General features: G+C 38.3%; 1 protein-coding gene across 2 annotated transcripts in view; it reads left to right on the top strand.

Moving 5' to 3' along the window:
• The window catches only part of LOC111923079 (V-type proton ATPase subunit S1), a 52,149-nt gene that overhangs the window by 14,288 nt on the left and 23,064 nt on the right, over positions 1–14,797 (top strand). For both annotated transcript variants that reach the window (XM_023918689.2, XM_086886985.1), the window contains exons 5-7: positions 517–710; positions 1,751–1,794; positions 5,266–5,351. In XM_023918689.2, the coding sequence (XP_023774457.2) occupies positions 517–710; positions 1,751–1,794; positions 5,266–5,351 (324 nt within the window). The remainder of the gene's footprint in view (positions 1–516; positions 711–1,750; positions 1,795–5,265; positions 5,352–14,797) is intronic.

Here is a 14,797-nt window from a genome sequence, read left to right on the forward strand (position 1 = left end):
TGAATCCTGAAATCTGCAGCTTTCTTTAATTATTAGTTACAAATTAGACATTTTTCTGTACCATGTGCTGTACCACCAGGATGTACACAAATGCAGGATGTTTATTATGCAAAGTATGAGTGGAGCTGCTGGAACTGGAGGTGTCTGATATGGATCTTTCTGACTTCCAAGGGCATTTAGTCAGAGAGTAATCTGAGCTTTGCTTCTGGCAATGTTCATAACCACTACACTCTTAGTCTGAGAACTTCTACATCATCTGTCTCTCTTCTTCTACCATACATGCGGAAAAGACAATAAAAATTTGGTGTTTCTGAGTGCTTTAAGCTTGCTGCAAGAAAATTCAGGAGCATTCTGTAAGCCACCATCAAGCAGGCAAGTGAGAATTCACATGCTGTTTATTGTGGAGGTTACTCACCTTAAATATTAAATTAAGGATACATTAAAAAAAGATTGTGTTTAATTATTATGTAACTTAATATTAAGCAAGTAAATAAACTTCTCATAAATTTATTTCAGGAAATTCTTCAGTCTTCTCCTTCATCTTTAGTTTTGCCAGCTGTTGACTGCAGGGCTACTCGGAATCTCCTAAGTGTTCTTCAAGAATCAGGAGATTGGAAGTTAACAAATGTAACTAATTTAAATGTCTCTCAGCTGGAACTGAATGCATCTAACCCAAACTTACTGGTGGTTCAGCTACAGCCACTTGCCAGGTAGGAGTTTATCACAAACAGAACTGACCCACATGTGTGCATGATTTTTGGAGCTTTTGAAAATGTCGGTTGTATTCAGGAAATTAAAAAAAACACAGTGGGAGCTTGTAGGGCTATCAAAATTGTTTCTCTTACAAGGACGAATTCAGTGTTTTTCAAAACCCCGTGATGAGCTTACCAGGTATAATAGATGAATTATGTTGAGAAAGGCAGTCAGGCATTTCTATTTTGTCTGCCTCATTATATGAGAACAAAGGGGCAGCTAATAAAACTAAATGGCACCACACTTCTTAGCAGAAAGGCTCAATTATTTTACTCGACACGTGATTAACCTGCAGAATTAATTGCTAGAAGACATTCCATGGGTCAAAAAGACTGACAAGGATAAATAAGCAAGCAAATAAACATACAGACAAACCTGAAGCTAATAAAGAGCCTGATTTTCCATCATTATGGAAGGAAGAGGAGGGCTATAATTCTTCATGTTTCCAGATCTATGAGGGCTATGATCTAGCAGAGATAGGGAGACAGTGTTCCTTCAGGTGAATGCATATTTAGAAAATACAAGGCATGGTTGCTGAACTTCTGCTGCTTATTCTTCTTTCCAGCTTGTTATTTGAGCATTTGTACATGTTGGTTTACGATGCAGATATCAACGTGTCCTAAACAAATGCAATTCTAGCTGCCACGTCACTGCACAAAAAGAGGTGTGATAACTATTTTAAAGAGCTTCTGTACAAATGTTAAACAAGGGGCCAAAAGCAAATGAAAAAAAGCTTCCCAGAGGCTGATCAAAATAGTGTCAGTTGTATGGCTGCTCTGCTGCCTAGGAAATTTGGCGGGTTTAAGAATTAGCTGAAGATGTCATCCTTACATTTTTAATAGCTTTGTAGAAGAAAAGGATCATTAGGAAAAGATGAAAGGATAACAGAGGGACTGCCAGTAATCCTTTTATCAGTCAGTATCTTCATATAGTTCTGATTCACATCATTCTTGCCTAGAAAAAAAAATTAATTATTTTTCTCCCTCTTTTTCTCTAGTGGTTTAAAAGAGATTTCCACTCTGGAAGCAGTTGCTGAAAATGGTAAGTAGTATTACCTAGACATAACTAGCATTTCATCATCTGTGTTTTCACTTGAGCAGGTAGTATTCTCTGGTTCCCAGGCTTTGCTTTTCTACTACTATTTAAAGGCTTTTATCCCACTTGCCTTCTACAGTATTTGTAAGCTGTGGTTGTCTTAGTTTTAATCAGGCACTAAGTGTCTGTGTCATGAAATTGTAAGCTTTATAAATTCACGTCTGCTTCAGGCATGGGCTCATTCTCTGAGCTCAAACCCTGCATGTCTGTGCTACTTGAGCTGCCCTCTTCAATTTCACCTTGCACACTGGCAGCTGGATGTGCCAGGTTCATCTGGCAATTCCAAGGCCTTGATCTCAACAAAGGGTGTCTGCACAAATAGGAAATGTCTTTTTAATCTTTATAAAACAATAGTGATGGCCTCCTTTGCCTTTGTTATCAGTCTTTTATTGGCTTTGCAGTGTATTAAACGCTACTTGTTAAAGTTGAATCTCTCAATATAATACTATAAAAAACTTTTCTTGCCTACCATCTGGTTGAAAAAGAGGTGCCATACATGAAAATGGTACTGAGAGGCATCTCATTGCAGAGCTTTCACTTACTACTCTAAATTAGAAATCAAATTATAAAGCATGCAAATCAAAGTGGTAGTTTTGGAGGTTTACAGTGTAGTGGGCTGATAATTAAACAGTGTTCTTAGTGGCTATGACTGTTTCTGCCCAGAACTGGGGTTGTAAAATCAGAAGCAGATTTGAAAAACAGGGGAAAATACCTTAGTACTGAAATTAGTTGTGTATCCTCTTCTGTTTGTTTTTGTACTACCAAAATGAGTGGGTTTTATACTAAAACAAGCAGTTGGGATTCCATCTCTGAATTGCAGAGGAGTTATTTTGTTCAATTTTCTGTCCCCAGAGCATACTGGGTAGTTGAGCCTTGAGTTAATGTTTGTCTTAGCTAAACAGTGGCTTTTTCTTTATGGGACATTTCTTTCAACAGTTGCATGGATTAATAAGCTTCCCAAACCCTAGTGTCATATTACCATAGAATATGCTGAGTTGGAAGGGAACTATTGGGATCTCTGAGTCCATCCTGGCCCTGCAAAGGACACCCCAAGAATCACATCATGTGCCTGACAGTGTTCTCCAAATGCTTCTTGAGCTCTGTCAGGTTTGGTCTTCTGCTACTTCTCTGCAGAGCCTGTTGCAGTGCTCTGGGTAGAAAACCTTTTAGCTGATACCCTGCCTAAACCTCCTTTGACTTGGTTTCATGCCATTTCTTGGACTCTTATCACTGGTCACAAGTGGTGAAATCAGCAGTGTCTGCCCCTTCTCTTCCCCTCAAGAAGAAGCTGTAACTGCAGTGAGGGCTCCCCTCAGTCTCCTCCAGGCTGAACAGATCTCAGCTGCTCCTCACAGGGCTCCCTTCACCATCCTCATTGCCCTCATTTGGACACTCTCTAATAGCTTTATATCCTACTTACACTGTGGCACCCAGAACTTTCCCCAGCCCAGTGCAGACCAGAGCGGGACAATCCCCTCCCTTGCCTGGCTGGTGATGCTGAGCCTGGTGCCCTCCAGGACAAGGCTGGCCCTCCTGGCTGCCAGGGCACACTGTAGACTCATACAGCTGCTGTGTCAGGCTGCTTTGTTTTGGGAAAGCAAAGTTAAGAGGTGATCTGTGGGAGGATGGAAGAAAAGGCTACGCCAACTTTTTGGTTAGTATCAACTAGATTTTAATCAGGAAGGTGAGTGGAATAGAGAAGATGTGCCACTTTTCTTGGCCAAGTACAGAATCTGCACTATTGTTCCCATGTAGGCACCTAATTTAGGTGCTCTAAAACATGGTGGACAGTCTGATCTCTTTTCTTTGGAGAATTTGAAAATACTTCACAAGAAAGGTAGAGTTCTGATCGCAGGCAAAACAGAGATCTATATCAACTCTATTGTCAGAAGGATGCTCACAGAAGCTTCTACCTCTAGAACCTTCCTGAAGGCAGGAGTTATAGATGTTACTGGTAACTATAGCTACATGTAGCTCCTTTCTGAAGGGAAATGCAAATAACACATTATTTCAGAAAGCTATTTGTTGCTTTAATGAAAGAAAACCCAAAGTCAGTCTCTGCATTTTTATACATTTTATTTTCTTTTGTTCTGCAAATTTTTGCTAGGGCTGAAAAGAATTTCCAAAATCTATGAATCCAGAATACAAAATCTACGTTATATAATGTCTTGGATCTCTGCAACTGACATAATTATGGCAGTAGTTTTTAGGCAGTTATTTTCCTAAGTACATTTCTTATAGTAGATCCTCTTAGCAATAATTTTTAGAAGAAAAATTTACATAGCTATGATTCTTGACTGATATGAGGAAATCAGTTCAGCTGAAACCCCATAGAAAAAGACAATGCCTGAATTCTTACAAAAACCAAATATTCCACTTGGCCAGGACACCATAATTACAGTAAATGTAAGCGGTTAAAGGGGATAGTAATATAAACTCTTAATTGCAGCAAATGCAAATAAAACTCAATTTCTGTAAAGTATAACCTCAAAATCTGAGAAGTTTGTATGCCTAGGTTATAAAATATCTATCTACCAGGCTGGTACATAAATAAGAAGTGAGAAGGCACTGGAACAGTAAATGTGAGTTGGCTGACTTGCTTCTCAAGCAGTCCCAATAACAACACTGATACTGGCTCATGATTCACAACTATTGTGCTCCTTATAAGCAGATGTTCATGTTTCTGCATAAATATTGAAAAAATGTATTAGTTGTAAGTATTTATTGCAACTACTTGTGGTTTCAGAACTAGAGGAGGATCTTTTGTAGAGGCATATTTGGACTTCTTTGAAAGGCTCTCTCTTCCTTATTTGACTTCTTCATTTTTCAGAAATATTTCACCATATTTCTCCTTTGGCCTCCAATGTAATGAACCTGAAAATTTCCTATGTCCTGTTGGTGGTGCAGAAGCAGGCTTTAAATCCACAGAAGGCAAAAGAAATATTGCTACCAGTATTATGCATATCATGCCCCACACTAAACACTATGTTTTGAGTATTGTTTCTCAGTGGTAGTTACGTGTATTTTGTAATTCACAGAACATTACTGCTTAAATTTTATTATTTATTTATTGACTTGTCACTTGACTAACAGTATATGTATCCTGCTCTCAAGCGATTACTTCTGCTTCTGCTTTTAATTGCCCAAAGTTCAAACTTTTGGGTATATTTTCCGTGGTTTTACTTTTCAGTTTCAAAATCACCCCTTTTTCTGAAATGTCTTTTTTTTTTAATATTTGTACATTTTTCAAGACACTGAATGTGTCTTATTCTATTTGTACCTAGACAGAATGAGCACTTAAGTTGCTTAAACAAACTGAATAAGCTTAAGCATCTAGCTCATTACTTCTCCAGCTACTGTAGGATTTTAGCTTTCTCAGCTTACAGTTTGTTGAATTATACATGATTCTATTTACAGACAAAATAATTGGAAGAGTGACCATGGATCTGCAGGAACGAGGGATTCATTTTTCAGTAATTTATACTGCAGTGAGACCTTCAAGGGTGAGTAATCTTCAGTGCCTAGAACTGTCAGATTTTTATCATCGAATAACTTAATGTTTACAGAAGAACTCTGTAGATGATTTTCAAGATTATACGGACAAGCAATCTATATTATATGAGGTTTTGACCAGAAATGATTTCATGAATTTTCTTATATGATGGCTATATCACACAACTATTGAAGCTTTACTGTTCTAGGAGACTATAAATTTGCCTTTGTCTGTAGAACTTATTACCATTTTTAAGAACTGTAAATTAATTTTTTTTTCAGTTTAACCCTAGTGGTTTTGTAGTGAGTTCTATGTAGAACATTATCAAACTTCCTAGTGTGGCTAGTTAATATAGACAGAGTGTTATTAATTAACTGAAGGCTACTAAAGTATCCATTTTAAAATTAATTAGTTTAATTTCTTTTAATCAATACTTGGTATTTACAACTGAAAGGTAAAGTTTTCAGTTAAAAACATAATTTAAGTCAAAAAATAATTTAGATATCACATCATATCACATTAACAGGCAGTAACAATGCAGGATAGTTACGCAGAGTTATCTTTTTGTATGACATACAGGTCACAATCAAAAATATTAAATTTTTAATTTTAATGTGAAGAAATAGTGGACAATCTCGCCTTGAGAAAAAAAAGAGTTCCCATTAAGAAGAGAAACATTTGAAGTATGGGCTGAATCCTAAAAAAATGCAGCTTTGAAAGAAACATGTCTACCTGTTTCAGACATAACGCAATCTGAGTTCCTAATATGATAATGGAATCATAGAATCATTAAGATGGGAAAAGGACCTCCAAGATCATTGAATACAACCTTTGACCAATCACCATAATGTCAACTAAACCCTAAGTGCCGCATCCAGTAATTTCTTGAGCATGTCCAGGCATGGTGACTCCACCACCTTTCTGGGCAGTCTGTTTCAATGCTTGACAACCCTTTCAAGGAAGAAATTCACCCTGATGTCCCACCTGAGCATCCCCTGGTGCTAGTTCCTGGAAGAAGAGGCTGACCCCCACCACTCCTTTCAGGCAGTTGGAAAACTATAAGGACCCCCCTGAGCCCCCTCTTCTCCTGGCTGAACACCCCAGCTCCCTCAGCCACTCCTCATGTGACTTGCTCTTTAGACCCTTCACCAGCTCCACTGCCCTTCTCTGGACATGCTCCAGCCCCTCAATGTCTTCTTGTGAGGGGCCCAGAGCTGGACACAGCCCTTGAGGTGAGACCTCACCAGTGCTGAGTACAGGGGAAGAATGACCTCCCTGCTCCTGCTGGCCACACCATTGCTGATACAGGCCAGGATGGCACTGGCCTTCTTGGCCACCTGGGCACACCCTGGGTCATGTTCAGCTGCTGTCAGCCAACACAGCCAGGTCCTTTGTACTCACACAGACTCATGAGTGTCCAAGTGGCACAGTGGGTCACTAGCTGCTTCCTCTTGGATTGCAGGGATTCCATTCTGCTCCCAGACCCTGTCTACCAGCTCAGGAGGCTGAGGATAACCAGTCTTGCTGTTAAAGGCTGAGGCAAAGAAAGTACAAGTACCTCAGCCTTTTCCTGGTCCTTGATTACAATGTTCCCCCCCTTCCCCACATCCAAGGACAGAGAATTTCCTTAGCTCTACTTTTATTGTTAATTGATTTATAAAAACATTTTTTATTTCTCACAGCAGTTGCCAGACTGAGTTCTAGCTGAGTTTTCAACTTTCTAATTTTCTCTCTACATGACCTAATGACCCCTTGTACTCTCCTTGAGTTGCCTGCTCCTTCTTGGAAAGGTCATGAACTCCTTTTTTTCCCTCTATTTTCCAGTGAGAGCTCTGTGTTCAGTGAGGCCAGTCTTCCTCCTTCATCAGCTCATCTTTGGGCAAATGGGGATGGCCCACTTCCGTGCTTTTAAGATTTCTTTCTTAATGTATGTCTGGGTCCCCTGAACTCCTTTGTTATTAAGGAGTTTGTTATTGTCCAAGGCAGAGGTTTTGTTGACCCCCTTCCTCATTTCACCAAGAATTGTAAACTCTGTCATTTTGGGGTCTCTATGCCCAAGGCAGTCTCCTACCACCACACCTCCCACCAGCTCTTCTCTGTTCATAAACAGCAAGTCTAGCAGGGCACCGTCCCTGGTATGCTCACTCACCAGATGTGTCAGGAATTTATCTTCCTCACGCTCCAGGAACCTCCTAGCCTGCCTCTTCACTGTGTTGAGTTTCCAGCAGACATCTGGCAAGTTAAAGTCTCCCACAAGAAAAGGGGCTAGCAATCGTGAAACATCAGCCAGTTGCTTGTAGAATATCTCACCTGCCTTTTCCTTGGTTTAGGCAGCATGAAAAACATTTGTGTGATTGTCTAGATCCAGCATGAGAAATTCCAACAGGATCTTGAGAGGCTGGAAGGTTTGTGTGAGGTAGCAAAATGAAAAATGCACTGCTATTCTTATTGCAAGAATAAAACCCAGAAAAACTGTCTGGTGGGTATGGAGGGAAGTCCCTTAATCTTATCCAGCAGAAGAGTGAGAGGCCACTTAAATGGGCTTCATAAATGGTCCTTAAGCCAGTAGTGGATGAGCCCCTCAAAGGTGTTCTGTGTTCATTCAAAAGTAGCATGGGTTTTTGCATGAAGGTAGGATCTTGAACCTCTGACTAATCCAACAAGGTGATTACAATAGTCCCTTCAGGCTCTGGGGCAAAGGCTAATTCTACTTAAGAAAAATGAGAACTTTCATTAAAAATGTACCCTCTGAAATTCAACTCCAGAGACTGGATTTTGGAGACCCAACTTAGGGAAAAACCCAGTAGCATGAGGAGGCAAGCTCGCACTGATATTCTGTATACTGTGTGTTTTTGTGGCAAATGAGAGAATATTAGTCTAGAGCCTTTGATCTATTTCTTTTTTTTAATAAAGATCCAAAATAAAAATTACTTTTTATTGTGGCTCTTTACTGTTTGAAATCAAGGACATGAGGATGTTCTTAGCTGAAAATTGCATTTAGAACAATTGGAATGAAATACATTTTTAATTAATGAAAAATTTGAATTAAGGGAAGGAATTTTTTTATCAGTTTTAAAAAGATTTTAAATCTATGCATATTTCAACAGGCCTTCCAAATTAAAGTAACTTAGTTTGAACAGCTGAAGCACTTTTAAATAATTAAAGCAATGTATTTTAAGATGTTCTATGTTTCTAAAATATAAGCAATTTAAATTTTTCTCAATTGTATACATTTAATCCTTTATACATTTAATCCTTTATAAAACCATTTGAAGCATTTTTTGGCTCCTCACAATAAATTTAAGTTATTTCAATGCATTCAAGGTTATCATATTCTGTACAGAGCTAGGAAAGCCAAAGCAAAATGTACTATTGAGGGTTCATCACGCTGTGTATTTGCATATAACCTCTCTTTGGTATGTATTGCATATCTTTGGCTGTGCTTGAACTGCAGAAGGTATGAACTGTTTCATAACCATGAGTGAAAATACTAACTCCCTTTGCTTAAAGACAATATTGCATGATCTAGAAGCTGCAGGATCACTCCCCGGTGATAGCTGAGATGAATATATATATAAGAAGTAAAAGGCTTCAATCATGTTGAGAATGATTTTCAAATGCACTATGTAAACTGTATAGCTATCATTCACTGTGGAAGATTTTGCATTCACTAGTGGCCTTAGTGATGAAGGAAATTAGCTTAAGAATTACACTTTAAAGAAAAAGGTAATCTCCTTCTAGATAGGTAAATTAATTTTATACAATAAAGCTCCCAAAAATGGTGGTTTTGAGATGCTTCTTTTCTGAAAGCTCTACATCCTTGCTCTTGGGCTGTTTATGGCTTAATAACATCTCTATGTCATTTTTGTTTGTTCTTCCATTGCCTCAAGCAGAGAAAAATAGATGGTTCTTGTTCTGTTCTGGTTTCAGCATGACTGGATGGCTAGAGCACCTCTTCTTTGAGGAAAGGCTAAGGGAATTGGGATTGTTCAGCCTGGGGAAGAGAACACATCAAGGTGAACTAATTGCTGGCCTTCCAGTACCTGAAGGGAGACTACAGGAAAGCTGGAGAGAGGCTTTTTTTTTTTTTTTACAGGAGCATGTAGTTATAGGAAAAAGGAGAATGCTTTGAAACTGAAAGAGAGTAGGTTTAGATTCGGTATTAGGAAGAATTTCTTCCCTGTGACGGTGGTGAGGCCCTGAAACAGGCTGATGCCCCATCCCTGGAAATGTTCAAGGCCAGGCTGAATGAGACCCTCAGCAACCTGCTCTAGTGGAAGGTGTCCCTGCCCATGGCAAGAGGCTTGGAACTAGATGATCTTTAAAGTGCCTTTTAATTCAAGGCATTCTATGATTTGAAGCTGGAAGAGACTGAAAGAGACACCACTTGGACAACAACTTGGAATGGTTTCACGAACCAGTTGATGATTCCTCCCACCATCTCATAAAGGAGCTGCCTTCCTCCAACAAGGCAGCTGCTGAGTCTTGTGCCTCATGTTTTGAAATGCATTGTCTTGTAGGTCTGTCTGACCTGGGATGAGTTGGGATCTCTCTGGCTGAGAGAGTGATTTGTAGCACCTAATTCTGGGCAAGTGAAGTCTATAGGTCTATATCTGAAGTCGTCAACCAGGGTTCTCTTTACAATCAAGGGTTTTTTAGGATATGATCCTTCTGACTGTTTTGTAGGAGACCACTGCAAGATGAGAGGAAACACACTCTTAAAGGCAATCGTCATGCTTAAGTTAAATCTTGACATGTACAGATAGTCAGACAAGTCTCACTCAACATTCCTCATATTTTTTTCCATTAAAAACCAGAAACTTATCTCAAGATATGAGGAGCGTCTGGCCAACACTTTTCTTCCCTTTGAAAATTGTTTGAAAGCTTATTTTTTTTCATGAGAAGCAAACCCTTCTGCAGTCCTTGTTCTACTCTTTCATCAGGAGTTCTCATGAATATATGAATTTCTGTGTTCTCGAGGAGTTTGATCAAGGTCTCCCCTCTACTTTGATTTCTTCTGGTTAGCTTTTTGGCTTATGGTTTCAATGCATAATTTTACCTCACTGTTGGAATTGGAGAGGTTACAAAGGCTGCAATGATTTAAGGACACATATGCTTCAAATCATAAATCTCATCAAGTTCCCCATCCTTCTGATACTCATAGGTGTCCCTGTAACTTTTTTACTAGTTTTCTTCTGAAACTGCAAGACAGTTTTACATTTGTTATCTTTTCTCAGTGAGATTGAATGCTGAAGGACCACATACTACTAAAAGGAGATTTATGGCTACATTCCATGATGATACTCATTTTGTTGACTCCACTTTTTACAGATACATTGTGAAATGCTGTTTAAATTTTCTGTACTGCCTCCACATTTTCAGAGAACTTCAGTTACCATCAGCTTTGGACTCCTTCATTCTACAAGCTGTCTGCTCTAGTTGGTGTTTCTGTGTGTTGAATCTTTGATACCACTCAGAGCCAAGCAGTATGAGTTATAGGAACTTTTTACAGCCAGAAGTAATATTGGAATCTGTCACACAAGTGGTTGCTTTTGACACTAAAAAAGTATCTCTTGGAGATATCTTCAGGTGCTATTGTTTTGCACCTCAGCTGAAAGGAGTATGAAAAGTTTTTACCCGCTTTGACAAGTGCCTGTGGTTGTTTTCTTTGTTTCTGCCCTCTATCTAACACATTTTTTAAAATGTATCGTATTTTGCTCTGCTGCATCTTCCACTTACATCCAGCTCCCCTCTGTTTTGTTGACTATTCAGTTTATTGCTCCAAGGAGACTAAATGCTGCAATAGCCACCCCACTGACTTCACAGCTTCCAGCTAATGGAATGCTTTTGACCATTTAATATACTCAAACATTACATAACGTGAGCTTTCCCATGAATAAACATTATAAAAATGCTTATATTGCCATTTCAGGAGCTGGGATGTAGATTAAATATCCTCACACATCCTTGAATACAGGAATTGCCTTATTCATTTAGTCTTCTATTTTTACATTTGAAGGAGCTACTGGAATTTAACACAGTATAATAAAGCATTGGTGTTTCCAGCCTAAAAGAAGAAAAAAAAAAGGAATTCCTTATCCTTTGGAATGCCATTATAATAAACCATAAACTTTAACTTGTAGGAGAAGAATGTACATTTGATTATTTTCTAGCAAACTCAGTTTTGAGAATTTTTTTCTGACAGAGTATTTTTAAAGAACTACAAAAGAACTGCTTGAGGCAGGTTGAAGCCAGTTAGTTGTCACTCTAGATGAACAAACATTTAGCCAAATTAGTTTCAAAATTGAGTGATGAAAATGTGAGAGATTCTTGTTAGCAATTCTGTATGATTCATTCCATGTGTTAGTGGGGAATTCAGAGAAATAGCTACTGTTTTACCTTTAACTCTAGACTTTGCACCAAAGCAAGTTAAGATTCACTTCCTTTAAACATTTTTACAACTTTAGCTTGCATTTTATATTATATATATATATGTGTGTGTGTTTATGCACTTCACTGCTAAATGAAGGGCAGAATGGGACCAAGCTATTATTTTTATCTGATCAGAACAGTTTTGTTATTTTCAGTTGCTATGCTTTAAGGCATAGATGAAACCTGTACACATTTTCCATGCAGATCAAATCAGAAAGTTGTATTTATTTTGCTTTTAAAACTAAGGACCAAGAAAACTGGGGTGGAGGAGGTATGGTGGAGAAGGACACAGGTAAAGATGAATTGTCTTAGGACTAAAAATTTACCAGAAATTGGTAAAATGCAGGGATAAAAGTTGCAATGAGTATTCTAAAAGCTCCAGTCATATATAAGCAGAAGTCTTAAACATAATAATTCAGAATGAAATTAAGGTATAAGGGTAAAATAGGATAGATTAAATAGAATGTGTAACTGTAAACAAACATATTTATATGACATGTTGGTAGGCATACGAAACACCTTCTGGAAGCAAAATGACTAAGTAAAAAAAGTATTGGAGTGACAGAATAGAGCTGTAAAGAACTGATGTTGTGTCTTAAAGGAATTTTGGATTCCAGGAGACAAAGATAAATATTCTGAGAATCCTGGAGACCTATTCTAAGAACAGTCTTTGAAGCCTGAGGCTAATGCAATATCCAAGTAATATGTCTTTAACATTAGGATTAAAATAATCCATCTAGGTTTGAATTGATAAATTGCTCAATAATCTCCACTAATTATGTTGGCTGACACTGCATATATCTGGACTACAAACCAATACAATGTATTAAAAGGTCAAACTATATGTCAAAAAAGCATTTTTCCCGTTAGTCTCCTCCCCACACAGAAACATCCCAAACTGTGCTGTAAATAACAGAATGAAAGAGGTGAGGCTATTAAAAGTAACAGTCATGCTTCAAAAAGCATAGTCCTATATGATACAGAAAATTAAAAGGAATGTAAATTGCAAATTTAATGCAGTATCATATGGCAGACCTCATGAGATTCAGGGGAATAATGTCCACAAGACACAAAAACTATTCATAAAAACACATTAGACAGGAATTCTTTTAGATAGTACTGGATCTAATAGAAAAGAGGAATGCAGAAAAATGAGTGTAAATGCAAAGCCAAATGGCCTGTGTGTTGATCATAACAATGTTGTTCTACCAGCTGTGGTAGAACATAAAGAAATTCTCACTTCAAACACTTTCAAGAGTCATTTAGCCTCAAAAGATTTTGCTGCTACTTCATTAGCAAAAGTAGAGAGTTCAGAATAAATCAATAAAACTAATTGTGTCATATCATCAAGGTCATATATTATTCTCGTAAGTTTAAACTAAAATAAGAAACTGTCAGACTGTCATCATGATTTCTGAGTTACAATTTTTGAATTAAAATTTTTATAATATATATGAAAATTAAAAAATAGTTTAACCTTCATCATGGAGGAGAAGGATGTTTCAAGTGTGAAATGGGGCTGGAAAAGAGGCTCCATATGTCTGGAGAAATACATCCGGGTAAACCTACCTTCCATACTGATAAAAACGGTTGAAACTGTAGTCATAAATATGTGGATCTACGAAGAAAATACAATATGGTTTCAGTGCTTTCTAAGAGGCATAGGATGTGCAAGCAAAAGTGATTGTGTTGCTAAAGTAAAAAGGGTAAAAAAGTAGAATTACTTGGTACAAGAAGTAAAATCTTTAAAGGTAGGAAACAAGGGATAAAAATAAAGGATTCATGTTCACAGTGGGGAGTATTTGCCCGTGGAACTCTGTGGGGATTGATGTTGATGCCTGTGCTCTTCAGCAGAGTCGTTAGTATGGAAAGGGGGCTGAAATCCAAAGGTGCCAAACTTTGCTGATGTACTGACAAGTTGGAGAAACCACTCACAGCACTGCATTACTGAGTGAAGAAAATACAGATAACAGTCCAGTCTGAGGAAAAGTAACATGTAGGGAAAACCTTAAATATGCATATTACACTGTAGTGAGTGGCTGCTATTTCTCAGAAGAGGAATTGCAGTACAAACGTGGGTAGATCTCTTGGAACATCCCAGCAGTCAGCATTAGGATGAATAGCAAGCAGAGTGTTACCCACCATTTGGAAAGGAGGAGAGCAAAGCAGAAAGTGTTCACTAAGTCCTTACAAGTCTGCCAGTGAAACAGTGCATGTGTTCCTGGCCATCCCGTCCCCAAAGGATACAGTAACTCTACAAGATTAAACTATTTCATCCAGGAAAACTGAGGGAAATTCAAGAGGGAAATAATAAATAGAACCACCAATTATGTGGACAGGCTGAACAGGAAATATTACTTGTTGTCTCTGGAAAATATTCATGACGATCACCATGCAGACCATAACACAGGAATTCAGGGACAACAAAATCCTTTAAAGAAAAAAGATGAACTATTTTTGGATCACAAAAGCACAGAGATTTCAGTGTTTACATAAACTGATGGAAGAAAGGAAAGATGGGTGGAAAGAAGGTCCTAATCCATGTGTTGATTTGAATGCAACCTTCAGACCTGAAGGTTTCTAACCCAAAGATGAGAGAAATCAAAGAGGGCATCCTAGGACAAGTATTGTTTGTATTTACCCTTTCCTTGTTTCAGCTGCCAGTTACTATCAGGAGCTCTGGCTGTGAGCTAGGTGGACCTTTGCCCTCATACAGTTTAGCTGGTCTCATGTCTTGGCAGTGGAAGCTTAGGATATTGACATAGCATTTCTCTGGGACAGGAGTGTGAAAAGTAATATGTAACTTATTTAACTAAAGGCCAAGAGCCAGGAGAGGCAGCCAGCAGAATAAGCAAAGCTGCACTATAAGAAGCTCACGGACTTTCCTCCTCATGCTTGCCTATTAGATTGTTGTAGAACTGCACCTCTGAAAATGAAAATAGTTGCCACATCATAAAAAAAAAACTTACTGCATGTAAATCATGGCTCTGCTGGCAACCAGGAAATCCAAAAGGAGAAGTGACT

Source organism: Cyanistes caeruleus, chromosome 4 (assembly GCF_971803275.1).
Source record: "Cyanistes caeruleus chromosome 4, bCyaCae1.hap1.1, whole genome shotgun sequence".
In the NCBI taxonomy this organism is placed as follows: domain Eukaryota; kingdom Metazoa; phylum Chordata; class Aves; order Passeriformes; family Paridae; genus Cyanistes; species Cyanistes caeruleus.